Source organism: Corvus kubaryi, unplaced genomic scaffold, assembly GCF_017639235.1.
Source record: "Corvus kubaryi isolate FWS band 111438036 unplaced genomic scaffold, C.kubaryi_AGA036_p1.0 37341, whole genome shotgun sequence".
NCBI classification, from domain to species: Eukaryota; Metazoa; Chordata; class Aves; order Passeriformes; family Corvidae; genus Corvus; species Corvus kubaryi.
This window is the reverse complement of record NW_024581112.1, coordinates 1,491,194-1,517,925: the sequence shown is the minus strand read 5'-3', so window position 1 is coordinate 1,517,925 and position 26,732 is coordinate 1,491,194. Positions and strand designations below refer to the sequence as shown.

General features: G+C 44.0%; 2 protein-coding genes across 7 annotated transcripts in view; both read left to right on the top strand.

Moving 5' to 3' along the window:
* NECTIN3 (nectin cell adhesion molecule 3) overlaps window positions 1-9,438 on the top strand; it is a 157,958-nt gene extending 148,520 nt beyond the window's left edge. The window contains exon 8 of the mRNA XM_042031561.1: window positions 9,420-9,438. Coding sequence (XP_041887495.1) covers window positions 9,420-9,422 — 3 coding nt within the window. The 3' untranslated portion in view covers window positions 9,423-9,438. The remainder of the gene's footprint in view (window positions 1-9,419) is intronic.
* A 7-nt stretch (window positions 9,439-9,445) lies between these two features.
* Window positions 9,446-26,732, top strand: part of CD96 (CD96 molecule) — a 31,565-nt gene continuing 14,278 nt past the window's right edge. For 2 of the 6 annotated variants that reach the window (XM_042031566.1, XM_042031562.1), the window contains exons 1-6: window positions 10,966-11,143; window positions 13,542-13,760; window positions 16,674-17,099; window positions 20,546-20,655; window positions 22,107-22,329; window positions 26,506-26,561. In XM_042031566.1, coding sequence (XP_041887500.1) covers window positions 13,703-13,760; window positions 16,674-17,099; window positions 20,546-20,655; window positions 22,107-22,329; window positions 26,506-26,561 — 873 coding nt within the window. In that variant the 5' untranslated portion in view covers window positions 10,966-11,143; window positions 13,542-13,702. Of the gene's footprint in view, window positions 9,541-10,961; window positions 11,144-13,541; window positions 13,761-16,673; window positions 17,100-20,545; window positions 20,656-22,106; window positions 22,330-26,505; window positions 26,562-26,732 lie in introns of those variants that run through there. The other 4 variants (XM_042031564.1, XM_042031565.1, XM_042031567.1 and 1 more) reach the window with 4 other exon arrangements.

Genomic DNA, 26,732 nt, shown 5'->3' with positions numbered 1-26,732 from the left:
ATACTAAAAAGTCCTAGACTGGATGAACAGAGCAAATCCATCTTTGTAAAATAATAATTAAAAGTCTAATTTCTGGGGGTTACTCCCCAGATCTCAATACCAAACACTAAGAATGGAAGATGGGGAGTTTTGAAAATGGTAGAAGGTTGCTGTGAGGTAACCAGCAGTGAGAAACTTGAGGTTTCAAAGCAGTACGGGCCTAAGGAGAGCCTGAAGAACATAATTGGAGAAATGAGAGTAAGTAGCAGCAGCCTGTCTCAGCCTAGCCCCATGGAGAGCTGAGCTCAGAGGACACCACTAAGTGGGAACAAAAATCCAAGAGTGTCCAGCTGATGACCCTGCTGAGGTGGTGGGAGAAGTTACCACCAGGCAAAATAGCTGTAAACCAAGCCTCTGTTTTAAAGGTAAAGCCTTGAATGGTAGTGGCTTGGGCTGTGGCACTGCCTTGTGTCTCTTTCCTTGAAAACATTCACCAAACATGTAATTAGCACATATTGCAGTGTTGCTGCTATTAATGACTCTGCCTTTCTTGAAGTAAAATATTTGTGATTTATGAGTACGTTAGGTTTTTGTTGTTGTTTTTGTTTTACACTGTTTTGCCTGAAGCATAAAAATTCCTGTATCTCTGAAAAGCCCACAAATAACAGAGGCACAACAATGTGAATTCTCTTGAAAGATTTAAGCCTGTCATTCCAAAAAGTGTAGTTGTCTCAGCAGCAAACAAGGATATAAGTACCTCTGAGACATTTGCCTTTAATTGTGGAGGAATGGCGTCACCAGCTGCAAAAGTGTTTAACCTTCAGAATTGCTTGTCTTACTCTTTAGCATCTCATTGAGGCACAGATTACAAATATGAGGGCTGGGAGAGATACCTGTAGGATGGCTGCCTTGGCTGGGGAGCAGGCAGAGCCGTGGCATTCAGCTGAGTCTGGCCGCAGGGGACCTGCAAAGAGTCTATTTCTCTGAGTAGCTCAAGGGCTGAGCATGGTAACATAATGTTACAGGCAGCAGATACCCGTACCTTCAGTGGAGGGGGGAGAAGTCATAAGCCTGATAAAGCTGGGGAGCACCTGTGGGGATGTTGAGGTCTGGGGTGGTGTCTGGTCACGTCCCTTTATAGGGCACAGTGACTGTGTCACATTGTTTCCCCCCATCTTCACCTGAGGCATAAAGGAGTTGGATGCATCTGGTGCCTCAGACACGTACGTGACAGCCCATGGGGAGTGGGGAGGAGGCACCTTGGCTTCAGCCAGAGAAACTCAAGATCTGTACCCTTTTCCTGTACCACCAGAGCTTTTGTGATAAAAGGTATATACCTGGAAATTATTTTTTATTTTTAATTTCATTTTCCCAGATTATTTTCTATACTAAGAAAAAAAATTGGGTAGCCTGTCTACAATTTTTTTTTTTTAAATCACCAACAGAAATTAAAGTGGATAAAAGCATTATGACCGTGCAGTGTCTCTAATTATACATGCTTCAAACCTTGCTCGTCAGGGAGTTGTGCTGGACTGTGCAAGCACTGCTATGCAGCCACGGCTGCTGCTTTCTCCCCAGGAGCTGCCTTCCCCCAGTCACCACCAGCACGGTGGTGATTTGGTGAGCTCTGCCAAGCTGCCTGCGTGAAATCACAGGCTGGTCATAACGAGTGCTCAGCAGGCTGTCCTTGCCCCTTCTGCCCCCTCCAGTTCCCCAGCCAGGATTCCTAAATTAGTCAGCTGTCTTTTAGCTCAGGTCTGATTCAGTATTGTATTTGTCATCCCCAGATTCAATGGCTGAAAAGCAGCAAACACAACACTGCACGTGGTGGGGTCCAACACTGTAGAAATGCCTGTCTAAAGGCTGGAGCTGGGCCTTCCTTTTATAGAAATTGAGTAAGTTATTTACAGGGAATCTTTTCTTACAGAGAACTCTGTGTTTCCTTGTCAATCACTAACTTCTGCCAAGTGCTCAGATTTCATTCCAGGTCTGTTCACCATCAGCTCTGTCTTCAATTTATTCCATGTAAGTTGAGATGCTGTAGTTGGACTTCTCCAAGTCTACACAGCCTTGTCTTAAGGTACACCAAGTGTCTTATCCAGGCTTTGATTACTTCTCTGACGGACTACAGACATCCTGTTTGTTTGTTTATTAGGCAGCTTCTTATCTCAGTTGTAGACTTAGGAAACTCCATCATTTCAGTTGCACAGCTCCAGCAATTACACTTCCTGCTTTTCTGGTCTGGCTGGTGCTGCCTTACCATGTATAAAGAGCAGAAGAAGGTGTAAGAAAGAAAACATTACCACAGGGAGCAGTCAGCAGTATAAGGTAAGAACCCCAGTCATACACGTCCTGCGCTGAATCCTATCATGCCGGGGTGTTGAGCAGAACAAAAAGGTGCTAACGAAAGGCCAGCAACCAAAATGATCATTAACATAGATTACCATTAAAAAAAAAGTAGGTAAATTAGAATAAAGGACTTTTTTTTCAGTATTTTTTTCCTAGCAGGACAGGTTGAAGAGTAGCAGAATGCCCCATTCCTGGGAAGTAGTTGGTCTGGTTGGGTGGGACTTTGTACAACCTGATCTAGTAAAAAATGTCCCTGCCCATGGCAAGGGGTTGGACTAGACTATCTTTGAAGGTCTCTTTCAACCCAAACCAGTCTGTGATTCTATAAAAACTGCTTATTGCCTTTTTCCATTGTCAACCCATACCAATTTGTACATATTCACTAGAAGATGAGCTTGGCCTGGGGTTGCAGATATGCATCTGAATCTTCATCAAATGGCAACATTCACCTAACAGGCTGCTAAAGTGCAAATATTCTGATTTTTCACCTGCAATAATACCAGAAGTTAGAAAAATACTGAGGATTTATAAATGCCATTTATCCCCTGGAGAAGGGGGCCTGAGTTGAATGCATTTGAAGGCGCTGCAAATTAGAAATGTTTTAATCATGTATTCCCACTGGTGAGCACATTTAACAGCAGCAAATATTTATCCAGATGGATGAATGCAAGAATCAGGTTTGGCCTCAAGCTGTCACTGCTCCTAGCCAGTCACATATGTCACTGGTGGGTCGTGCTGACATGTCATCTTCCCTGCTGAGAGCATCCAGGTGTCTTCAGCTGCTTGCCAGCCCTTCCTTCCCCTCACTGGGTTGCTTCCAGTCACTCTTCAGGCTGTGCCAAGTACCTCAGCCACTGGAGAAGGTCCATCTGCCAGCCTTTCACAGGGGAACAATTGGGGCTCTTTTTCTGGAGGTCAGCAGTACTGCCAGGATCTCGTATGGTTTCAACAGGCTACAGGAGCCTGACAAAAAGGTTAAATCAGACACTTGCCTGGCACAGTTTTAATTGCCCAACAGGACAGTGCAGGGTACTGCCTGTCAGTGCTGCTGCTCATTTAGCTGCCCTTAAATGTTGTTCAGGCAGTAAGGAATTTTAATGAATTATTGCTGAGCAAGGAGCATGGATATAGTGCTGTGTCATAGAACAGGATATTTTTAAACTAATTCCAGTCTTTCTGGGTCACAGTTCAGCTTCTTTCCTTTGAACTCTTGAAGGGGAATCCAATCTACACCCAATGTTAAGGTCAGTTTTCTGAGCCCTTTTCACAGAGGCATGAATGCCTTAATTTTTCACATAGAGAGCCTGATCACATAACTCAAATGAGGAAGCCACCTCTTAGGCATGGCACGAGTCAGCAGGGGAAACTGGCCTTTATGTGCAGAGTCTGAGACCCAACAAGTGTGACTTCCATATGTATCTTCCATCCTCTTGACAAGTTTCTGTAGTAAGATTAACTGTAGCTGACATAATTTTAAGGCTAAATCCTGAAAAAGTCTGGAATAAGGCAGGTGAAGTTCTACTGTTAAAAATGCAACAGGCCATTATGGAAGGGCATTTTGAGAAGGATGATCATAATGAATGATGATCATAATGGCAGCAAAAGTGCATCAGGACTACATTGTCAGAGCAATTTCAGGGCAAGTTTTGTTCCTGCTTTCCAGTAGAAAAAAAATCCTGTGTTCTGGCAAGCTTATTCAGGTCCAGAAAACTGGGCGCTTAAAATTCCTTGAGAGCTATGTAGTTATGGATTAAACTATACAGGCACAAAATGTTTCCTTTGACTGATTCTCTGTGCAAAGGGTGGGGATCATGGATGCCGGTTGAGTTTTCTCACTGGAGAGTCGCAGGAGGCTGCGAAAGGAGATGCCAGAGGTGCCCTACCCAGCCCTTCTCCCCACAGCAGAGCAGGAGCACCAGCCTTGGCATGCAAAGTAGCAGCTTTAAAAAGCCCCCCCAACATCAGCTGCATAATTCAGAAGTCTCTCCATTTAATGTACTCAGGAAAGACAGGCAGGGCACGGAGTCCCAAATGCCTGGACACCTGTTACAGTGGGGAAACTGCAACACGTGTATCAGACAACAAGGCCCATGGAAAAGAAATATCTATGGACGGATTCTTGGTAGATGTTTCAGAGATGTTTATTTCTCAGCCGCATGGCCGGAGCTCTGCCGAGGAGCTGCTCAATCACGGGACCCGAGGGTCCTTGTCCGCGCAGGGAACCCAAAACAACCAACGGGGAACGAGGCTGACCAGGGGCAGGGAAACCCCGTGTCTGTCCCCCAGGGCCCATCTCCCAGGACCACATGGCAGGGGGAAGGGACCCGAACAGACACCAAGGAGGCTGGAAAAGCCCTGGCATTGCTGGCCAGAGCAGGTGGCTGTTTGCACATAGCAGGGGCCAAAGGTGCTCCATGAAGCTAGTTCCCAGTGGCCTGGCAGGCAGGGCAGTGGCCCTGCTTCTTAGCCTCTCTCTGGGTTTACTGCTTTGGGCTTGAAATTAATACGATTTGTCATAAAAAATATGCACACTGACCATCCATGTTAATAATTAACTTAATGAGGATCTAACTGCCTCTAGCCCATCCCAGAGAAGTTAATTGAGGGGATTGTGTTTATAATCTGCCTTGAGAGTCCTAATCTTCTCTTCTGACTCTGCCAAGTCACAGATTGATTGATTGATTTTGGTCTCTTGGAGCAAAATAACAACCTCCTGAGACAGACTTTGGCAGTTTCCCAAAGAGAAAGTACACAGCATGGGGAACCAGGAAAAAAACTACGGGCTTCTCTGTGGTGTTTAAATGTGGGTTGCTAAATCCTGCTTCCTAGAAAATACGAAGCAGTAAATGTCAAGCTTTTAGGTGCACTTCAGGTCCTATGGAAAAGCTGTTGCTGTTGGCAAGGAACTTGTGTTGTTTTGTACAGACGATGGATGGTGGATTTTTTTTTTGAGAATTGGTGTGGGGGGTTAAATAAAACAAAACAGAAGGTCATGCCTGCCTGTTGGGGGGTGGTGGGTGAGGTCTTGCAGAGGTAACTCCCAGGTCTGGGAACCTCCTGTCCAGAAACTGCCTGGCTGCTGGAGCTATTCTGCACAGAGCAGGTCAGGGGCTGGCAAACATGATTCTGGTGAGGGAAGAAAAGGTCAGCCATAGAGAAATACTCCTGAAAACTGCAACTGAAAATGGAAAGGAAAAGAAGAAATTGCTGGAAAACACGCTGGGGAGCTTGTCAAGAGATCTAATTCTTTGTGTTGTGCCAAAGTCAGACTAACTGCACCTAAGCTATTTTTGGTCAATATTTTTTAGAGGTAATAATTCTAATAATAAGATAGCTAATATACTTGCTCTGTTCAATATTTTGTCCTTTTTGGAACAGCTGATACAACTTCCCTGAAAAAAAAAGATCTTAGTTCTTTCCTGTGGGCAACCAGTGTACCAGTCCCATAAAGCAGAGCATGTACTTTTTCTGTTCAGGAAAAGTAAGCAATCCTCCCTAGGATCCCACAGAATACACTTGTTGCATCCAGAGTTTTCAGATCTGGGCAGCATCCGCACTGGTATAATAAAACTTACCTTCTGGGCGAATGGACCACATTAGTAGACTGCTTCTTTCCCTTTTTGTTTCATATATGTGTTGTTAAAAGCTTCTATTGTACAAGCCACTGAACCATGTATGAATTTTCTTTGAACTTACATTTCTCTCATTATTCACTTCATTCTCTTCAGCTTCTTGGGAATGAGAGCCATTGCAAAGCAGGAAGCCTGTCAGGGAAGTCCAATATCTGAGGGTGCTATGAGATTACAGCCCCAATCTAATAAGGATAGATTAGTTTTATTTCAAATTTAGCCACGAGCATTTCTGGTTGAGCCAGATATTAAATCAGACTTCTAAAATTGTACCTGTACTCAGAGCAGCTGGTCAGCTGTACTGATCTCCAGGCTCAGTACTTGCTCTTGCATCTTGAAAGACCACAGCCAAGACATGGCAGAAGCACTGCAAGCTAAATGTGTCTCTGGTGTATTCAGGTAAATCACTGAAATGAGCCTGAAGTGATTTTGATCCACCCTTCTGCAAACAGATCCATGGCTTCTAAACTTGTGTTTTTCAAGCACTTCTGTGGTGGGCTTTTTTTATTCCTCCTTCACAAGCTCTTTGCTGCACATTATCATCTGTTAGAGAAATGTGAGTCAGTGCAATTTTATGGGGAGAAAGGATGACCAGCAATGGCCACAGCTGCCATAGTTTGCATGATGTTTGATGCTGCAGCTGCCAGGCAGCTGAGCAGGGGACAAGAGAGGAAAGGGTTCTCTGGAGAGTCTGATTCACACAAGTCAACTTTGTTCAGTTCTGTAATGAGAGATTTTTTTTTTCTTATTTGCAATTAAAATGTCAAATACACTATTTGATTTGTGCTCAGTCACAGTGCAATTCTCCAGCTTATTGGCTTTCATAAGTCTTCCAAGATGCTTTTTTTTTCTTTAATCCAATTACAGTAACAGACTGAAATTCATTTACTGAAATCATTGATTTTCCAGGGGGCAGAAGGTGACTTCAACCTTTTGGGGAAGAAGACTTGGGTAACATGAGTGGCTTCCCTTGTCTACAGAGTGGTGCTTTTTTGGGACACAGTCTGGAAGCACCCAGGAGCCACCCATCAACTCGGGCAGTTAAACCCACCAAGCCACTACATATTCATTGAAAATGGAGGCAATCATGCAAAATAGAAGTTAACTGCTCTGCTAGAGGTCTCAAATTATTTCATTGCCATTAGCAGCATTGCTAAGCTTAATCAGCTGTGGAGAAATTAAAGCATAACCTCATTTCAGGCAGAGGAAGAGCGGTGTTCAGTCGAGTGGTGCTTGTGTGTCAGCGGGTCACAAGCAGGCTCCCGGGAATGGTTAGGGTACACCTGAGTGACTGGGATGGAAATAGTATTAAAGACAAGGGGTCAGACTGGGAGGAGGGCTAGAGGAGATGACTACTAACCTACTCTTTGTTCACAATCAAAACTCCGGGTGGCACTCACGGATGATTTTCATTACTTGGTTGTCCTTTCTCCATTTTATGCAAAAAGATGTGTGAACAGTGACTCTTTTAAATCCCCATTAGTTGAGATATGAAGCTTCACTGAAAGAAGCAGCAGCAGTGCAGGCCCTGGCTAGTACTGTTTTGGGAGGTGACAGATTCAGCTAGAAACTGAAGATGTATTTTATATGGAGAGTGACCCTTACAAATCAACCTAAAAGTGGAAGTCTTTCTTAATTTTAGTGGTGGTTGAAACTTCAGGAAGTCATATTGAATATTGAAAGAGGGGTTTTCTGTTGAAACCCACCTTCATTCTCCATCCCTTTCTTCAGCTACTTGGTCAGGAGCGCTCTGGAAGGACTCTGTGTTCAGTGCCCTTTGCCATACTAAAAACTCTTGCGGGCTCCTTCGGGCAGGTTCGTGTTATGACTTTGAGCACAGAGTGAACCAAAAGGATTCACATCTGCTGTAGCTACATGTTATTCTGCTTATGGTGTGGAAAATAACATTATGCAGAAATATCCAAGAAGTTTTCTACTCTCCATTTTACCTTCTAGCTGCTGCTGTGCTGTGTTTATCCCACCTGACTGCAGGCTGTTAACTCTATTGAGATACCCAGATTTAGGAATGCATTCCTCCCATGCTGTGCTCATGTAAGGAGCACTCAGCTCTGTGCTGCCTTCTGGAGATGACCCCCCTCTTTCCAGGACCTGGGTGAGGCATCCTGCTCTGCAAGGCTCCAGGCTAAAGCACCTCAACGGTCCAAACACAGCTCCACTGAGATACACTTTCTTCTCTGCAAAGTCAGGCTCAACATGAGCAACAACCTCTGTTTTCCTTTTCTCATTTGTACTTCACCACCTTTTCTAAAGAGACAGGGAATTACAGTTTAGTGGACAATTTAATTGATGATGGATGTGATGGAAGTAGTATCTCATTTTCCTATGGTTGCTTCTGACATGCTGATAGTGTGGAAGGTATTTATAGGCTACAAAGGTATTGTATGCAAATGAATTCATTAACATACGATGCTTTCAAAATATTTTGTCAAAAAGAAAAAGCCAAGTTATGGTTCTCAGTGTCACTGTAAACTTGGCCTTTTGTTGTTGTAAATTATTTTATTCTTTGGTTTTTTAATAAAGACAACTGTGCTACGCTCAAATCGTCACTGCTACTGTATCTGAAGTTAACTTTCACACCTTTATTCTTTTCTATTTGATGTGTTTCTTCAGTGGTGAATTCTAACCAGTTTGCCATGTTGTGCCCTGGCCAGGTGTCTGTGTGCCTTCAAGAAGGTATTTGCATACAATAGTATGGATGAATTTAAATTAGTTGGGGAACACAATCCATTGGAGATAGTCTGCATGGAAAAATGAGCTGTACAACCCATCTAGGTTTATATCATTTCAGAAGTGAGCTTAAGCTTTTTGGTTCTGACCAAGCAGTCTGTTCTTGTCTTGTTAACTCCCTCTGTCATGCACCACTCAAGACAAAGTCCCACAAGCTGTGTCTGAGAAAAGTTCTTTCACAAGCAGACTTCTTTTGCTGGAGTGATTCACAAAAGCTGCTCCAGGTCTCTGAAGCTGCTGCCAAAGTGACCGGGGGAGGACATGGCCCTTCTGGAAGGCTTCAGTGGAATCTCAACCTTGTAGTCTCACATGAGCAGGTGTTTCCCAGCACTCGCAGTGGGTTATCCTTTCCAAACAAATGCTTTATTCAAAGCTATGGGTGCCATTACATTTTGTTTCACAGTTCTTAATCTACTTTGACACATCTTCTTACAAAACCTGAGAGATGAGATGTACAAGTGAAAAGCCTTTAGCCGATGTTGAAAACGGTGGGGAAGCACAGCTTGTGCTGTATCTAGAAAAGAGAAAGTGACCAAAGAAAGCAGGGCTGGTCTCATGTGTGCCTATGTCTGTGTAGAGTCTTTAATTTTGATGGAAATATTTGGCTGGCTTTCACACGGTGGTGTTTCATTAGTATTTCACTGTTGCGTCAATGTGCCTGCTATTTGTTTCGTTTTGCTCATTGGTTGCACTTTTTGTACTCTGCTTTTTCAGTAACTTGCACTTTGCACAAGGAAATGCTCAACAGCTTACCCCAATGAAACATCATTGGTCAGAAATGGCATTAAATGGGAGCAGAGGACCACAGGGACCTGTGGCTGGAATGGCAGAGAAGGTGAGGGAGCTCATTATCCTCCATTTATCACCATATGCTCTCTTTCTCTGAAACATGACGTGTAAGTTAGGCCTTCTAATTAGAAAAAGTAATTAAAAAGTTGAAGCAGGGAGGCACCCATGTCCTTGGTTTTCTCCCATACTCTGAGCTGTCAGTGAATAGGGAACAAAAATTGGCTCAGAGCATTAAACACCTTTCAGATGGAGAAATTGCTGGTGAGAGGGAAGTGTGTGTGCCTTGCCATGCTGCCTCCAGACCCTGGCTCAAAATGGGGCTGGACTGTGTCATACATAGGGTATAGGTGTGCACATGCAGCCATGAGGGAGGAGGAGTACGAGGAGGAAGCAGAGGAAGAAACCCTCTTCCCTCTTATCCCCCTCTTACCTTCTATGCAGAAGAGGCAATGCTGTGAGCAGGAGAGAGGCACCAGAACTACGTGTGGGAAGGAAAGACAGAGGAAGCAGGGGATCACTGAAAAACCCCAGTGGGTGTCCCACTGCCAATTCAGTGCCCTGTCCCCTGCAAAGCTGCCCCTCATCCTGTGCCACCCACACATCCAACCCCCAATGAGGTGCTGTGGTCAAAGGTGCCCACCGGCTGTGAAGCCATTAGTGCAGGTTTCAAAGAAGTTCAAAACCAAAACACAGTGATGAAGTGGGAGTTTCTGTACCAAGTGCCAATCAAACCTGAAAGGTTAGTTTACTCTTTAATGAAATTCCTACTTCAAAGTCTCCCTTTCTTTTCCACCAGGGACCAGTGCTTTCTTTAAGCAATGTTTAGAGGACACCAGTCTGCAAGGGTAATCATCCTCGCCTCTGGCAGGAACGGCTCGTGCACTAGCATTTCTAAAAAGGATCTCTTTGTGAATAATTGAATTTGTCTCTGGAGTTGAAGATTTCCTTTTCTGTGGGACTGACTGTAGCTGTGCTTCCTCCTTAGGTACAGCTTACTGTAATTGAGGCAGAAGAAATGTATTGCAGTGGAGGGTTTTGTGAGCATGACACATAATAGGGTGATTGCCATGGAAAGAGTCATTTGTAGTGTTTAAAATACCTCCTCCAGTGGTGAACAGATCTGCAGAAAATAATTAAAGGATCCCCCTCTGCCATCCCCACCGGAGTGGAAAAAAAATTAATGCTGCATGAGATGTGCCTGTGCAGTGGGCATAGCCCCTCGCTGCAGTGCACCGTCAGGAACCCATCCTGGAGGATATTCAGAGCCCATCTGTTCCTGACACCCCCTGGGACACTGGGGACTATCAACCAGGTCAAATGCTTGTCCAGCCTAAAAGAAAACACTGTGATTCACACATCCACTGACAAGGTGTGTCACTTGCTTGGGCACAGCTTCTTTTCCTCTGAAACCTCCCAGCCTTGCAGCGATTTCTGGGTGTCTCTGGAATGGCAGGAAAAGCCTGCACATCCCAGCTCTGAGGCAATCGTCCCTGTAGCTTCTCCATCAAGGAAAAGCCAAATACAGATGTATCCTCTCTCCAGCTACCAGTGAGGTCCACTGTCCCTGGACATGTTTCAGTACCTCCTCTCGTCCTCACCATCCATAACCTGATGTGTTACATCCAACCACGGCATTTGCAAAGCTGCCTGTAAGTAATTTTCCAGGAAGGGGATAGTGGGAGAAGAAACTCTCGTAATAATTTGTATTGCTGTGAGCAGGACCTCAAGTCTGGCTCCAGGGAAGAGATGTCTCCCTGCCAGTAGGCTGAGATAAGTGGTGTGTCTCAGAATGGGTTTTGATGTCATTTGCAGAGGCAGGACTGTGCTACTCACGCACATGAATGTTGGCAGCAGGGTGAGTGCCTATTTTCAAGACCTGGGCTTAAGGCAGGAATTGGGGCAAAACACAGCTCTGAACTGAACAAAACTCCATCGTGCTGGGAGGTTTCTTTCTTGTCTGTCTTTAATCACCAAGCACAGCAACAGAGCTGGGTGGCTGCATTCAGCCAACACAATGAAACATGGCAGCAGTATGTTTTTAGGATGTTATTTTAGGGGGGGAAACAAATTCTAATGGCAAGATACAGTGATCTAGTAACTCAAACAAGCTGCTCAGGGATTTCTGTGTCTCTTGAATGTGCCACACAGCACTTGGGCTGTCTTGTCAATTTGTGATGCGTGTTTCAGATCAATAAAAAAGATCATTTAAGACAAAATACATTCTCTCATGGTACAAACCTTACATGACCTGATCAGCAGGAGAAGCTAAGGTAACTGCAATCATAAATGAAAATCCAAATTTTAGACTGAAGTCAGATTTTCTTGGACTCTAGTATCTGCAGGTAATCTCTGGGTTCTTTGTGGTCTTTGGTCTGAACTGGAAACCAGAACATATCTCTTTAGTATTTTTGCTCCCTTCTGGGCTTGTCAGTTACAATGGCTTCAATATTCTGTTTATCCTCAGCTTCAGGACTTCTTGATCCTCTGAGACAGATCTCTGTCAGGTTTCTGAATGACAAACAGAGATTTCATCCCCAGGGACAATTCCTTTAGCAGTAACCTTGGCATCCAGTGCATTTCCTACAAGTGCTCTTAGTGCATTTCCTCAGGTAGAAGAGCAATGGAAACAAAGAAAGAACTGTGCAACAGCGTTTATTCTCCAAGACGTGGAGCCCTGACATAGCCTGGCCAGCACTATTAGCTCCCGCTGGAGCCTGTTTAAGTGTGAAGCAACCAAAAGGTTGCATATGCATAGATTAGGGAAGTGGTATAGATGTTGTTTACACCTGGCAGGCTGCAAAATAGGAAAATGACCAGAGAGTCTTTCTTTTTCACCTTTTACTTTGTACCTTGCATGCTAGAGGTGTGGGGAGCTCCCTGGTTAGCAAAATTTGGAAGTCAGGAAAAGACATGTCAGGACTCGGATCAGTCAAGGACTCCCTCCTGAGGGAGGGCACTGCTGGCAGAGAGAGGTGCCTTTTTAAGGGACTGTGACACTTGCCTTCTCTTCCCTGAGGAATGGGCTGTAATAGGCTCTGTCCCAAAGTCCACATGGTGGGTTGTCCTTGGGCCCCCGAGGATGGAGCTATCAGGGGCAACAAGCCTCTTGCCCATCCATACTGCCAAACATCCACATCATGAAGAGCCAGCAAATAACATATCCACGCTGTGCATGTGAGGTGTCCTGCCCTGCTCTTTTTGGCTTGGGGGAAAGAAGCGTGATAAGCAAGAACTCAAACCTGTTTCTTTCTGAAAAGCTGCCAATTTGCATGACTTGCCTGCAATGAGATGCTTTGCTGGCAGGTGTGTGCCTAGCTCACGGAAATGCAGTGTGCTTCCAGGACAGCTCAGAAGGATATACAGGTGACCTGCAATAGAGACAGGTGACAGGACTGCCAGGAACCATGCTACTCCACCTGAGGGTGCTGCCATAAACAAAACTGACAGCTGAAGGACAGTACAGGGATTAACTACACCAAGGGACATTGTCACATGTGATGCTGTAATTCATCAAACTGCAGAAAATAATTCATGTTCTCCTTCTTAGGAAGAAAAGGAGGAAAAAGAAGTGAATGTAGAAACTCTCATCTCATCTGTTTTAATTTCTGGAGATTGTTTTTTGATATTTTGCTGTGTTTTTAAAAGATTCTGAGTGTAGAGGGTCTAGAAATAGTATATGTGAGATACTTTGAACTAATACATGAAGGAAATGAAGGAAGAAAGAAAGTCAGCTTTTTTTTGTGTGTGCAGTCTACCATATAGTACCCAGAAAATACAGAATAATCAAGGTTGAAAGAGACCTTTGAGAGCAAGTCCCACAGCTAATGTGGCACCACCATAATCACTCCCAAACCATATCCCCAAAAATTACATAGTCAAACCTAGGTACCTGGCATGTTTTTGGTAGTGTGTAAACCAGTAAACTGCTTCCTCTAAGTTAACCTGAAAAGGCAAAGGAAAAAAAATTGGTTTTCAACGTGGACTTAAAATGTAAGTAATGTTTTCGTCTTAAAGGTTTCACAAGCTGTACTTATTTTATCACTCCAGCAGGAAACTGAGGCTTTCAGTTTAATGAAGCATTTCTTTGAAGTCATGCTAAGTGACTCTGTTGCACATCTGCCTGCCTGCACGGGGCAGGCCACTTCAACTTCCTTTTCTGAGGGAGCACCAAGAGAGATACTTATTCACCAGAACTTCATCAAGTGAAGATGAAAGCAAGGTGGCTCTTCTCTCTGTTTTGTTTGCTCTCAGTGCCCAGTGTCACAGGTAAGAGCTCCAGGAGGACACCTTGACTCAGTTTATGATGGAGGGTGGTGAGGGGCAGTTTGGCATTAGTGGGTCTCACAAGGGAGAGTTGTAGCTACTGGCAATGATTTTCTATTTCCTGACAACTTTCAAATAACTCTAGTTATAATGTGCAGCTAGTAAGGAGTAAATGACTTATGCTGACTAGCAGATTGCTTAAGTCAATGTGCCTAACCTGTCAGAATAATCACAGGGATGAGCTCATTTGAAGTTAGGGCACGGTGTGCTCCTCTCAAATGGGCCAAAAGGAAAACTGCTTTCAATGGAAAAATTAAAAATACCTTTCTGTCTCTGTGTTACATACCTGTGTATGCAGAGAGAGGAAGAATTGAAACACTTCAAGTCAAGGGTAAATTGTACAGCTGCAACCCCTTAAACAGATTCTTCCCTTCCTCTTCTCCACCTAGCCCCATGTGCTGTGTTAAAGGCTTGAGAGACAAGTTTGTCATTCAAGTAAAAAACTCTCAGAAAAGTTGGCTAAGGAGGGCTGCATCTTTGTTGGAGAGAGTTTAAACCAAAAGCAATCTGAGGAAAACCAAGAAAAAGTATGATGTTCACAAACCCCCACCCCTTCAAAATTCTGACCATGATAAATGCAGGAATATTTATTACCAGCTAGGAAGAACAATTTTGTAGGATACAAAATTTTCCACTAAGAAGGGAAAAACCGCATGTATTTGACTAGCATGGTAAGATGCATCTTAAAATCTGGCATAGGCTGCTCTTTTTTTCCATATAACTGAGGCAAACTGGTCCTAAAAATAAAGGAAAAATAATTTATACGTGTATTCATAGAAAATAGAAAATGTCAAATGCAAAGAAAGGAATAGAAGCCTCAAAACATGCACACATAAGAAAGCAATAGTAATTAGAGAAAAATAGGAATAGGGTTTTTTTTCCCCCGAGGATGAAATCCTCACTGAAGTCACTCAAAGGTGAAAGTGGAGGCCTTTATGCCCTTTGTGGAGATCAGACACCTAAAGGTCTGGAAGTTACTCTAAGAAATTTCAATTGGGGCACAAGTATGCACTAATGGACACTGATTTTGAAAAATAAAGTTGACATAAAATGAGATTACTTATATTGGGATGTTAGCAAAAAGTTAAGAACACTTTTGCACAAAAAGTTTTCAGTTAAAATAATCTAATGTGCTAGGCTACTAAGAAACAAATGCAAATTAGGATGTTGCTTCTACAAATATAACTTTGGCAACTTAATAGAAATTACTCAAGTGATTCTTCATAGGCATTCTTTATATGAATCTTAGACCTAAGGCAACATCAGCATGAATATGAGCAAAAAAATGTTGTGTGCCTTTTGCCTGATAGTCTGATTGCAAGATTACTAATTGCTTTTTCCTTAACTTTTACTGATGCAAAACTTGTGGTGAAATCAGAGAGCATTTCCTATAATAAGCTCCTTGGACTAACAAAAATAGTTTTAGTAATTTTTCCCTCAGCACAAGGCTGTGAGACTTGTCATTCAGGCTTATTTTTATTTACCCTCTTACATCACCACATCTCTTAGAATAAAAGACGAGCAGAACACATGCAGCAATGAAACAGCAGAGATTAATGTTGGCCATGGCCATTCAGTAGCTTTGTTCTCCACACATCTAGTCTCCAAGTGTCCATGTCACCCTTCAGTGGACAGGTACCAAATCGGAGCCAGCTCTGTGGGGATGTATCACTCTGCCCTTGTGCCTTTTCCCTGTCAAGCCAGAGCTGAGGGTGAACAGAGTCCCTGCCTGGCTCCTTCCTGGCTGAGCTGGCAGAGTGTGGGGCACACTGCAGCACAACTGAGGTTGTCTGACCCTGGCTCAGGTGCCCCAGAGCCCTGTACCACACAGCAAAGCAAAGGATTGGTACCTGGCTTTTTCAAGTAAAGAAGGTGAGCGGTGGGCACTTGCAGCTGGCAGGACTGCAGGGCAAATTCCCAAAGAAAATATACAGTGATGTTATGATGCACAGGGAGGATAAAATGCAATGTAAATGGGGGGCAACAAGTCTGTACCTAAGGACAACTTCACAACTCATTTTATTCTGTGGACTCACATGTCCTTTTGGAAAAGGGACTTTTTGTGTATGGCTCGGAGTGATTGATTACTTGTCTCACTGCAACAACCCCTTCCATAAATTCTTCATCTCCTTGAGTTTGTCAGTGCCCTGCATTCAGGGGTTTAGGGACTGCAAGACTCTTACTCATAGGAGGGAGAAAGGGATATAAATCAATTTTACTACAACAGCAGCTAAACCAAGTAGTACAGGCTCCTGCTGAAAGCCCCTTCATTTCATCGATCCATTACTCCTTTATATGGCACACTAAGGACTGCCACCTGCTTTATGAAATTAATTGAGGAAGAAACCACACACACCAGAGCAGCTCACTCTGACACTGTGACAGACACTCCTTTAGGACATGCAGGAGATGTTTAATAACATGGAGAATGGCTTTCTCGGCCAAAGCCACAAAGGCAATGGGCAGGGGGACAGTGCAGGGAATTGGCCAGCGGGGATATCTCATTTGTTCTTGCAAGAAGAACTGGGGAATAACTGGGCCCAGCTTCTGTTTTATTTATTTTACCTGAAAGATTTTCATTTGCGCAGAGGCCCTCAGAGCTCTCATTTCTCTCCCACAAGCGTAACAGGACCTTCCTGGCCTCTTCCAGACACACATGCATTTGCTCTCCCAGTTGTCTCTCTGAAGTCTGTACTGGTAGAGATTTGCTGTAAAGCTCCTTGCTGGGAAGCCTGTGGTTACAGTTGTAAGGTCTTCATAGTTGTCTGTGGCTAGGGCACCAGGTCTTGACAAAGATGTCTTAGGTAAAGCTTTGTTTAAACACTTGCACTGAAAATGATCCTGTTTGTTTTTAAGGCCAGACTGCAGATGTCATTACCCAGACAGAAGTGGTCCATGTTCTGCCAGGTGCTGATGTGACCCTGGTGTGCATGCTCCCAAAACCACACACCACCGAGGTAATACAGACGCAGTGGTCCAAGACTAATGGCAGCCTGTCTACCAAAATAGCTGTATATCACCCTGATTATGGCACCCATTACTTCAAGTTTTCTGCGGCTCCTCACAACTTTTCGGTGTCCTTCAGCACGAGGAGGTGCTGCCGTGGGGATGACACAGAGTCCTTGTGTTCCACCAATCCAAATGCCACCTCTGACTGCAGTTGGTGGGATCTGCATCTGAAAAATGTTACCATGTCCCTTAGTGGGCAGTACGAATGCACTTTTGCTACTTACCCATATGGGACAAAGGCTGCAAAAATTCAACTTATTGTCAAGGCAGCAGGTAAGTGATTGCAAATGAAATTTTGCTGTTTCCTAACCAGGTGGGGGAAAATATCAGGATAGATGAACATCTCTTGGTTGGTGATGGTGACTTGTTTGGGATTTACATTTGTGCCACTGAATGTTGCTTGTACAGTTTCCTATTTACCAGGCACTCTTTAGCTGTTTTGTCTAGCTTCTGATTAGGAAACCTTATTTGTTTGGTGGAATACAAAGTTAGATAGTAAAGTAAAGTGAAAAAAAGGTGGTGAGGCAGGCAGTTTCTGCATTTTCATTTTGGAGAAACATTGTGGAGGAGACTGGATGAGCAGCTCAGGATATGGTGGGACTAAGGATGTTGGATCTTCAAACCATGTTGTGCTACTGCTGTGGGCGTGCAGCACTGGGCACCAGAAAGAGAAAGCATCCTTGTCTGATTGAGGCTGAGGGCTGGCATCTGCAGGGCATGCTAGGTGTTAGCTCCACGGATGGATGTGTGTCCCCACCACCAAAAACACACTGGAGCAAAATGGGGAATTGCTTACGAGACTCACAGGAATGGAGATTTGGCTGCTTCTGTCAGCCAAAAGGAAGCTGGAAAGCAGCATGACTGCTCTTGGTAAGTAAGCCTCAGGGGAGAGTGTGAACACTAGGGAGGATATTTAAATTATCCTGGTAAAGGAACAAATTATTTAAATCAGATGAGAATGGATTTGACTGCAAATTAAACAACAGTGGCAATTGTCAGTGCAGCAACTTTGGGAACAGCTATTTAGTGTCAGCAGTGAGGGCAAAAGCCCAAACTGCTGTGAAGATGGAACTTGGCAGGGGTGTTGAGCTTGTTGTTGTGCACATGGGGAACTGGATTTAATGGCCCTAGAAACCTCTTTCTGACCCAGGTTTCTGCTAACAACCTAAGAAGGATTGAAGTAAATACAACAAACCTGGCACCGTTTCAGTTCAGAGGAGCTGCAAGGCCAACGTCCTCACTCTGCTTGTGCCCAGGGCTGTCGACGCAACAGACATTCAAGAGTTAGGAGCAGGGTGGGTGCAGGTTAATTTCGGGGTATTTTAGTCTGCTCCCACTGCCCTTTTACCTGCATCATGAGGCCAGACTGGTAGTCCCCACGCTGGACCATGTTGCTCCTGTAGCACGAGGAGGTCCTGTGCAAGACTCATACTCCGGGATGTTTAACACTGATGGCCCCTGCGTGGCAGTAGCTCCAAGCATTTTGGTGCTGTTATCCTGGAGGCGCATCTTGGGCAACCCTGTGGCACCCTCCTGCCCCGATGAACTTGCAGAGGCAAAGTGAGAGCTGGCACCTCTGCCCAACCCACAGAGGACACAGTGCACACTGGGTAATTGTGCCAAAGATGAAGCTGCCACTCTACCTGCTGTATGGGGTGTGTTGTAGTAGGCTACACTTTTGGAATTTTCCTGTGCTTCACAGGGCAGAGGGATCAAGGGGAGTGCAGTGAGGTTCAAACCGTGCTGGTAACCCTGTGAAACCCTCCCACGCTTCTGTTCTTCATGCAAAGTTTCTCTCTCTGTTCCTTAGTACAGTTACTCTGCCAATCAGGCACTGCTTTTCTCTTGCCCTTGGTATGGACAGGTTCAATGCTGTTATTGCTGTCTACAGTGTGGGCAGCTCTTGTTCATATCAGCATCATTGCGGCTTTTTTCAGTAACTACATGATGTAGCAAGCTGTGCTACTGATGACTGCTTGCTAGAGAGAACTAAAAAATTGAGTTTGCTACCTTTTGCAGGTTTGTATTTTAAGGTAACCAGATTTGCAATGAAACACTCCCACTCAAAAGAAAGCAAAAAAACTTAATCCAGCCTATGAGTGGGATGGATAAAGGTGATAGTCTATGATGAAGTACAGTTTTCATTACCTCCAAGTGAAGTGAATCCAGATGCACTCAACTTGTCAAAAGCCCACAGAGCAGCAGGCCTTCATAGGACAGACAGACAGACACAGAGGACTTTAGCCAACAGGCTGTTAATGAAGATGCGAGCCAGAGATGGGAGGGGGAAGCAAGAATCTGGGACATGTGACTGTGAGAGTAGACAGAAGCTGTTTCCAGACTGAACTCCTGGGGTGACTACTCATTTCCATACTTGTTGTATTCTGTACAGCACTTTTGCATGGTGGTTTGTCCCAGCAAAATCTTCTGTACAGTTTTGTTCCTGGAGAAACTGGAGATTTGCTTGCTTTGTTCTTTCATTATCCTCTCTGCACTGTCCAGCCCTGGGCTTCTTCACTCTGTGTCCTGCTGTGAGAACTGGCTCCTCAGGTTCTTTACTCTGATGGATGCGGGGGGAAGCTGCTCCTGCTGCTGGCTCTCCCGGGCACAGCTCTGGGCACTGCCTTTCTTCACATCTCCATGGCATAGGCTGCGTGCTGGCACCATTGCTCCATGCTTGGGTGCCAGATGCAAAGGAAGTTAGTCATCAGAAAGTCCCCACTGACAAATACCATGACAGTCTGGGACAGCTGGATATTCTCACTCCCCTCAAGATAAGAAATGAATGAAATACATATCTGTTCTATCTCCACATGCAAGCCAGATCTACCAGGGGACAGAGCTGAGGAGTTTCACTGCAGTGTGTGCTGGTGCCTTGCCTCCAGGGAAGAGAGAAGGCAGGTTTTAGGGCAGGGAGGATGGCAGGATGCACCACACCCCCACCTGCTCTGTGGCCAAGGGTCAGAGAGGTCAGTGCTGACCATGGCACTCACAGCACCTCCCACCCATCACCACTGCTCTTCCTGCTTAAATGCAGACAAGCACACTCACAGACCCAACATCCGGACCACAGCAGCGCCCTGTTCACTGCATCACTCTGCCCAGCCTCCACAGCTGGATGGAACCCTGGATTGAGAATGGGTAGGGTAGGAGATGGTGAAATGGATTTTGAAATGGATGAGAAAGGAAAGAGTGAAAAGTTTTGTGGTAGTGGGCAGGTTGAAGAATAACAAAAGGAACACTTACACTGAAAAGGAGGGTTAATCTTAACCTGACTGACATGCTGAATAGCTTGCTTAGTGAAAAGAAGGTCTGCAGATATCTCCAGAGAAAAGGAAATAGAGGTGCACAAAACTGATATGAAGGTTTATTGCCTCAGAAAAAAAAACAACTGTAAGATAAAAATTGAAGCTTCAAATTATTCTCAGCTCCGAAAGGAGACATCGTGATCCTGCAGTGAAGAAAAGCTTTTTAAAGAATTGCCAAAAAATTCAGGTAATGCTGTGAATTGAGTCATGAAACTGCAACTAGAATCAGATGCAGGGCTTTCACTCAAAAAATGTGTCTATGGGTAATGGTTGAAAATTACAGTTCCCTTCTAAACAGAAAAGTGCCTGTTCCTTGAACAGAAGACTAGTCAGCAATGGTTTTCAAATCATGTTTCTGATTTTCCTGCTTGGGTTTTTTTGTTGTTGTTGTTGTTGTTCCAATGATAAAAGAGGAGAGGCACTACCTGAAGAAAGTGTGGTTAAACGAGACTTTAGAAATTCCATGCCTTGAGGACGTGACCTCAGAAAATTTGTCCACTTATCCTTTGAAATGGCTAGTGGTAAGTATTTCTCATCTCAGTTATAAAGTTCAGAAAGAACTACAGGGTATTTTTGCAGATTGAAATGAAAATGTTCTACATTACTGTGTCCTGTAGAATCTGCTAAAAAACTTATCAATCATGTTGTACTGTGATAATAAAGGGAAAAAGTATAAACATAGGGTTGCAACATACACACTACAAAATAATAGCTGTTAAAGAAATAAAGAGGAAAAATTCCATCTTAATTGCTTTGAATTTTTTAGGAGCACATACAGAGCAGGTCTAGGGAAAGTGGCTAATGTAAAAAATCTAAAATATTTCTTATGTTGGATTTCCAGTGAGTTTTTCTGTAGTGAAGCTTTAGTATCTGAAAAATACATGGTTACTGTGTAGGATAGTAAGACATCAGGCTGCTTTGAGATAGAAAAGGAAGGTACTGACTAATGTTTTTGGCTTTGTTAACCTCTGTGTCACAGATGCCACCGAAGACATGCAAACCCAGTTATCAAGCTAACCAATGAAAAACTAAGCAATTTTCTGTGAGATATGAAGCTCACTGTATTTTTGTACTTTATCTTGCTTTCTGGATAAATATTTATATGCATGTTTTAATGTAACCTTTTAGCATTCATTTTGGTGTGTAAAGATAAGTATCAGTGAGCAGTGTCCTTGAGCTTTGCTTGTTCATTTATATATGTTGTCACAGAGGAGCTGTAGCTGTTAAGGGTTTCCTTAAAGGCGACTTTCAAATATTTTAGGTTTTTTAACCTTTTGTTCTTGTTCATTATCTATTTAGATCTGCCTTATGCAGGTCGTTCTTAATATTAAAATTTTAAATCTTTTTGTAGGGAGCACCCTTATCCTTACTACTTCAATTTTGCTGGTTCAGTCTACACAGTAGCAGAGGAAAGGGAAAAAACCCCAAAGGTCAGCGCAATGATATATGTGGGTTGCCATGCATCATACAGAGTAGAGCTTGCAAATATGTACTGAGGCACAGATGTCCAGGACATGCTGGCTGCACTTACAGCTAAGGGTGGCTTCCACACAGACAATAAGGGGAGATAAATTTTAGTTATTATTATCAGGTTTTTCTACTTAAAATTCTAAAAGAGCGAAGTTTTCCTTGAAATTTCAATCATATTTAATATGTATGGGATGTTCAGCATAACTTAGAGATTGGTGCAGTGAGAAAGCACCTCTGTTGCTCTCTCTGCGGGCTACAGAGATCAGGATTCACCAGACATAGCTCATTATTCCATATTTTATTGTCAAGATGATGACTGCTCTTGGTATTGAAGTTCTGAGAGAGAATATATTGGGGAAAAAAGCCCAGATGTTGCAAATGTCCACTTACTGCTACACAATGTGCAAAGGAAGATTTTCATAGTGGGAATAGAGCTGGTTTACAAAAATTTCTCTGTGTGTGTGTCTGGGCTTCACAATTTTGTGGATTTTTCTGTACACAGGGTGAAAATGGCAGGAAAGAGGAACTTGTGACCAAGGAGCCCTCCTGTCCTGCTGTGTACAGGAACAGCAGCGTGCTGTACAGGCAAAGAGTCCTCCTGGGTTTCAACAATGCCCTAAAGATTTCCTCCCCCAAAATCACTGATGATGGCAGAGTCTTTTCCTGCCACGTGCTGTACCACCCGGAGAGAGTCCAGAAGAGCAGCACCACTGTGAGAGTATTTGGTAAGGGGCTTATGCCAACTGCCTGCTGCCTTGCACTTGGAAAGCTGAGACTCCTGTCTGGTTCTGAAGCCAATAACCTTTGACAGATACTGGGGGGCTTTTTAATATAAATATATTTACCTTGTCATTTTTTCAGCTGCAATAAGGTAAAATGTTTGTTAGTAAATAACTCTGTAGTTCTTAGAAGAATATGAGTCCATTCCTTCAATTTCTGGCATGAAAAAATAGTAGATTCATTGCACATATATCGACCTCACTGCCATGCACATGGCCAGTATATTACCCTGATGTGGAGGCTTATGTTGGGATTTTGTGGGTTATGGGGAAGCACACTGGTCATCAAGATCTCCGTGTCCCAATGGCTATGCTGTCTGTGGTTAGGAAATTATGGCCAAAATTTAGTAAGCAGTTTGAGACTACTGTTGTAGCAAAGTCACATCCTCAAAAGGCATGTGACATTCAACCGCTGCCAGAGGCTCTGGCGCTGAAAATGAGGGTCCTGGTGGGGGTCTCAAACTGGTCGGGAGTGGCAGGGCCTGTGTACTTCAAACATGTAGGCTGGCATTTCATTCTGTAAGCCTTCCCCATCTTTAGTTACTTGCCTTGTTCCCTTTCAAGTGGCTTAGGAACTGCTCTACAATCACTAAGGTACAACTGATTCAGAAAATTGCTGCCCACTTGAAAACCAGGCTTTATTTTGTCTTTATAGGTCAGTTGGTCTGGAAAACATATTTCCAAAGCTCCTAAAGTAAATTTTAAACAGTGGGCCTGTCAACAGTCCCTTGACTGTAGCTAATTGTCCAAGGAAGCCCACAGCTTGAGGATGGCACAGATATTCAAGGCTAATGCTCTGAATTCAAAGAAAGGTTCAATAGGGAACAGCAAAAAAAAAGGAAAATATGTCTGGAGGCTCTTGGTCACTGATGTAAAAGAAATAAAAATAGAAGCTAATGATCTGAAATCTCCTCTTGTGTTTGCATGATTCAGACACTTTTTAAAATCAACATTTCTCAAATAGCAACAGTGTTACCTGGGTAATCATTCAAGGATACTAATATACTTGAACTCTCCTCCATCACTGCTGGTACGCTTGCCTAGATTTGTGTGTCTCAGCCTAAGAGGTTGCTTTATTTCGCTTTTTCTCTGAATTATGGTGACATGTGTGCTTAGCTGTGCATGAACCCACTTCAGAATATCAGTACAGCAGGGTAGAGAGGCAAACTAGAGAAAACAGCTGTGGCCCATGGTGGTGAACAGTCTATTTCTCAGTAAGTGCTGGCTCACTTTGGACCAGGGTGCTGTGCCACCAGCCTCTCTCGCAGGGGTCCTGAGGGCAAAGCTGGGTGCAGGGGCTCCCTGAGAGCCCTGAGGGTTGTGGTGGGTGCTGAGGAAAGTCTCTCAGACCTCAGGCAAGTAGAGTCCACCTCTCAGAGGAAGTGTGCTTTTGTGCTCCTAGCCCTTTCACCTCTGAATTTTGCAGGTAAAATAACTATTTTGCATCCTGTCTCACTCTTTTCTGTTACCATTTGCTGAAGTCATGCCACTTATGATTGCACCATTCCAGCCTTTCTCCATTTACACTCTTGTGCTGCAGCAGGAGGAGAGACCAAGAGCAGAGGGCTTAGAGCTTCCTCCAAGCCAGCCCACAAACCCATGCAGCGCTGGGAGAGACGCTGCTGAGAATAATCCAGCACTCTCTAGGTGACATGTGGGGACAAAGAGCTTTCAGATGACAGCATCTCTCTTGTTCCTCGTGCTGACCAGAGAATAAAGAAATGAATATTTCTGTTCTGGCAGTTAGATCCAGCCTCAAATGGGTGAGACAGTACCTGAAGATAGTGTATGTATACAATATCAACAACACCTTATGGCAGTTTTATCTGTCATCCTGGTCATTAGCAACGACACAGCTAGGGAAAAAATGCCAGTTGAAACCCGGGAAGGTTTTCCCATCTTCGCAAGCCAGAATCTCCCCTGTCACCCAAACACTCATGCAATTGAACCCCACAGGCTGGGTGGCTTGAAAGCAGGGCAGGGAGGGCAGGCAGATATTGCATCACAGAGCTGTAAAGGACAGGAGGAGCAGGAGGAGGAGAGGGCACCTGTGGGAAACTTCTCATGCACAATCCCTCTGACAAATACTTCAGGCAGGGATAAACACAGCAGAGACAGGCCAAGTCTGAGGGGTGCCAGTAGTGTTCTCTTTCAGTTGTTTGAGGTGGCCTGAGTACGGCTGAGAATTGCACCGGAGAGGATGGAGAAACCATAAAAAAATCTCTCAAGGAAGTTGAGAGTTTTGGCAGGTTGAGTAAAAACAGACATTCAATCAAGATAGCTTTTTTTAAGAGGGTACTTTTGGACTGAAATACTTTAAAATATTTCTCTTCTAGAATAGAGTTCTTTTAGATAAAATTTTCTGTGAAAAGGTATGGCCTTTTCATGTCTAACTTTGCCAAATACTGATTTCTCCTTTTTGAAAGAGTAAAATCTCAGCAGCAGAAACTACTGAACTAAATATTGAATTTCTGCTAGATCCAAAACCTTGGTAAATATCCTAGCAAGACAAATGAATGTCAAACTGTTAACAGGGGCTGAGATGTTAATTGGAAAAGATCTATTAGACCATTCAGAGCTATGTGTGAGACCTGCCTGCCAGAACAGTTACCCAGCAAACACGTCTTCTCAGAAACAGAGGACAGCGCTCAATACGGGTGTGGAAAAGCATACCCATTCTCGTCAAAAAAACAAAAGGAGGAGCACGCACTAGACCAGACATCATTTAGCCTCCCAGCCAACCTCTGCAGCGATTAGAAGATCCAGTTTTCCAGACTTTTCCCTGTATCTGAAAAAGTATGGCTGTCTTCTGCCAGCTCCACTACCATCTGTATAGTTTTGGCAAGGAAGAAACAAGAATGAAATCTTAAGATGCTCATTTTCTGATAGGAAGAATCTATAACCACTGCCCCAGCTTACCCCCCAAAAAAGCAGAAAAACCCAAAACCCAGAAGAGGGGGAGAAAAAAAAAGGAAATTCCACTAAAAAAAGTATCATAAGTCCAGAAAACCATAAGGCCATGATAATTAAATGTAAGTCATGCCCAGGCACAATCCATCAGTAACATCAGGCAGAAAAAATGGAAATTAGAAATAAAGTCAGGAGAGTCCTTGGTGGATTAGTTGTATAAAACAACAGGGAAACCTGAATAGTTCACCTCAGGGGGGAATGTAATTACCTGAGGTGGTCCTGTATCAATTAACAGGGTAAGAAAAAGAGAAAATTATTTTAATGGTAGAGATTAAACTGAGGTTTAGGTTGGAAAGATAAAGAACTGTGGATCTCCTAAGTAATTCAGGGAGGGCACTTGTTTCCAGTCCAGTTTCAGGGCTCAGAAAGGGCCAGATGCACAATTTATCTAAGGCTTTTGAGATTTGCTACATATTAACATAGTTTCAGCAGTCCTTACTTAGCAAGTCAGTCAATATTGCTCCAAACCAGGTATCCCAGTGGCTAATTTTGAAATGCTGGTTTAGAGAGGCTTACAGCGTCTGATAGCTTTAATTTACACAGTCAGCTGTGCCCAGAACCAAAATGCTGCAAAAAAAAAGTTTTTTGTTTCATGTGGATGTGGTCATCATCTGCTGCTCTGCTGTGAAGGTGGGCTCTGGGCTTCCTGGCAAGGCAGGAAGCATCTGTGGTGGGACACTGTCACGCATCTGTCCAGGAAACAGCATGTGGGTAGCTGGCACCCTAAATCAATCAACATTTTGGGGGATGATTCACTGGAGCATTGGAACATTCTTTGGAGATACCTTTGGCAAGCACACAGAGGAACCAGCAACTGGGGTGTATTTGATTTCATAGGGCCTGGGAAGGGTGGCTCTGCTGCGACTGCAGGATGGTTTCAGTTTGTTTCCCCGGCAAAGCCACCCAAGCCTAGTTGAGGTAGGCAGTGAAATACATCATGGATCCTGCGGCAATAGCTGCTGGTACAGGCTTGTAAACCACTTCCTCGACCTCAAATTGCAGCTGTGCACGCTTTTATCTTGCTTGATGTGTGGCTGGAGGTAGGATTTACTTTCCACTCTTCTTATGAAACAAGGCTGTTAAGTGTTATTAGAAGCTGTTACTGTGATCTGCAGCATCCATTTCTCTAACATATTTATGTTTGCTTTCCAGCTTACCCTGAGATCTTCATTAGCCTGCAGGAGGGCTCAGCCAGCACCTCGCAGAAGGTGAGCCATTTTGGAGCAAAGAGTGATGCCTGTGACTGCCACCAGCAGGGCCAGGGAACTTGAGCTGAATCACAAGTAGGAGGGACCTCCAAACTGACCGAGCTCATGGGGCAGCAGGCAAGGCAATGAGTTAATGAGGTGCTCATGCCCTTTCCTCTGAGCGACTCCCAC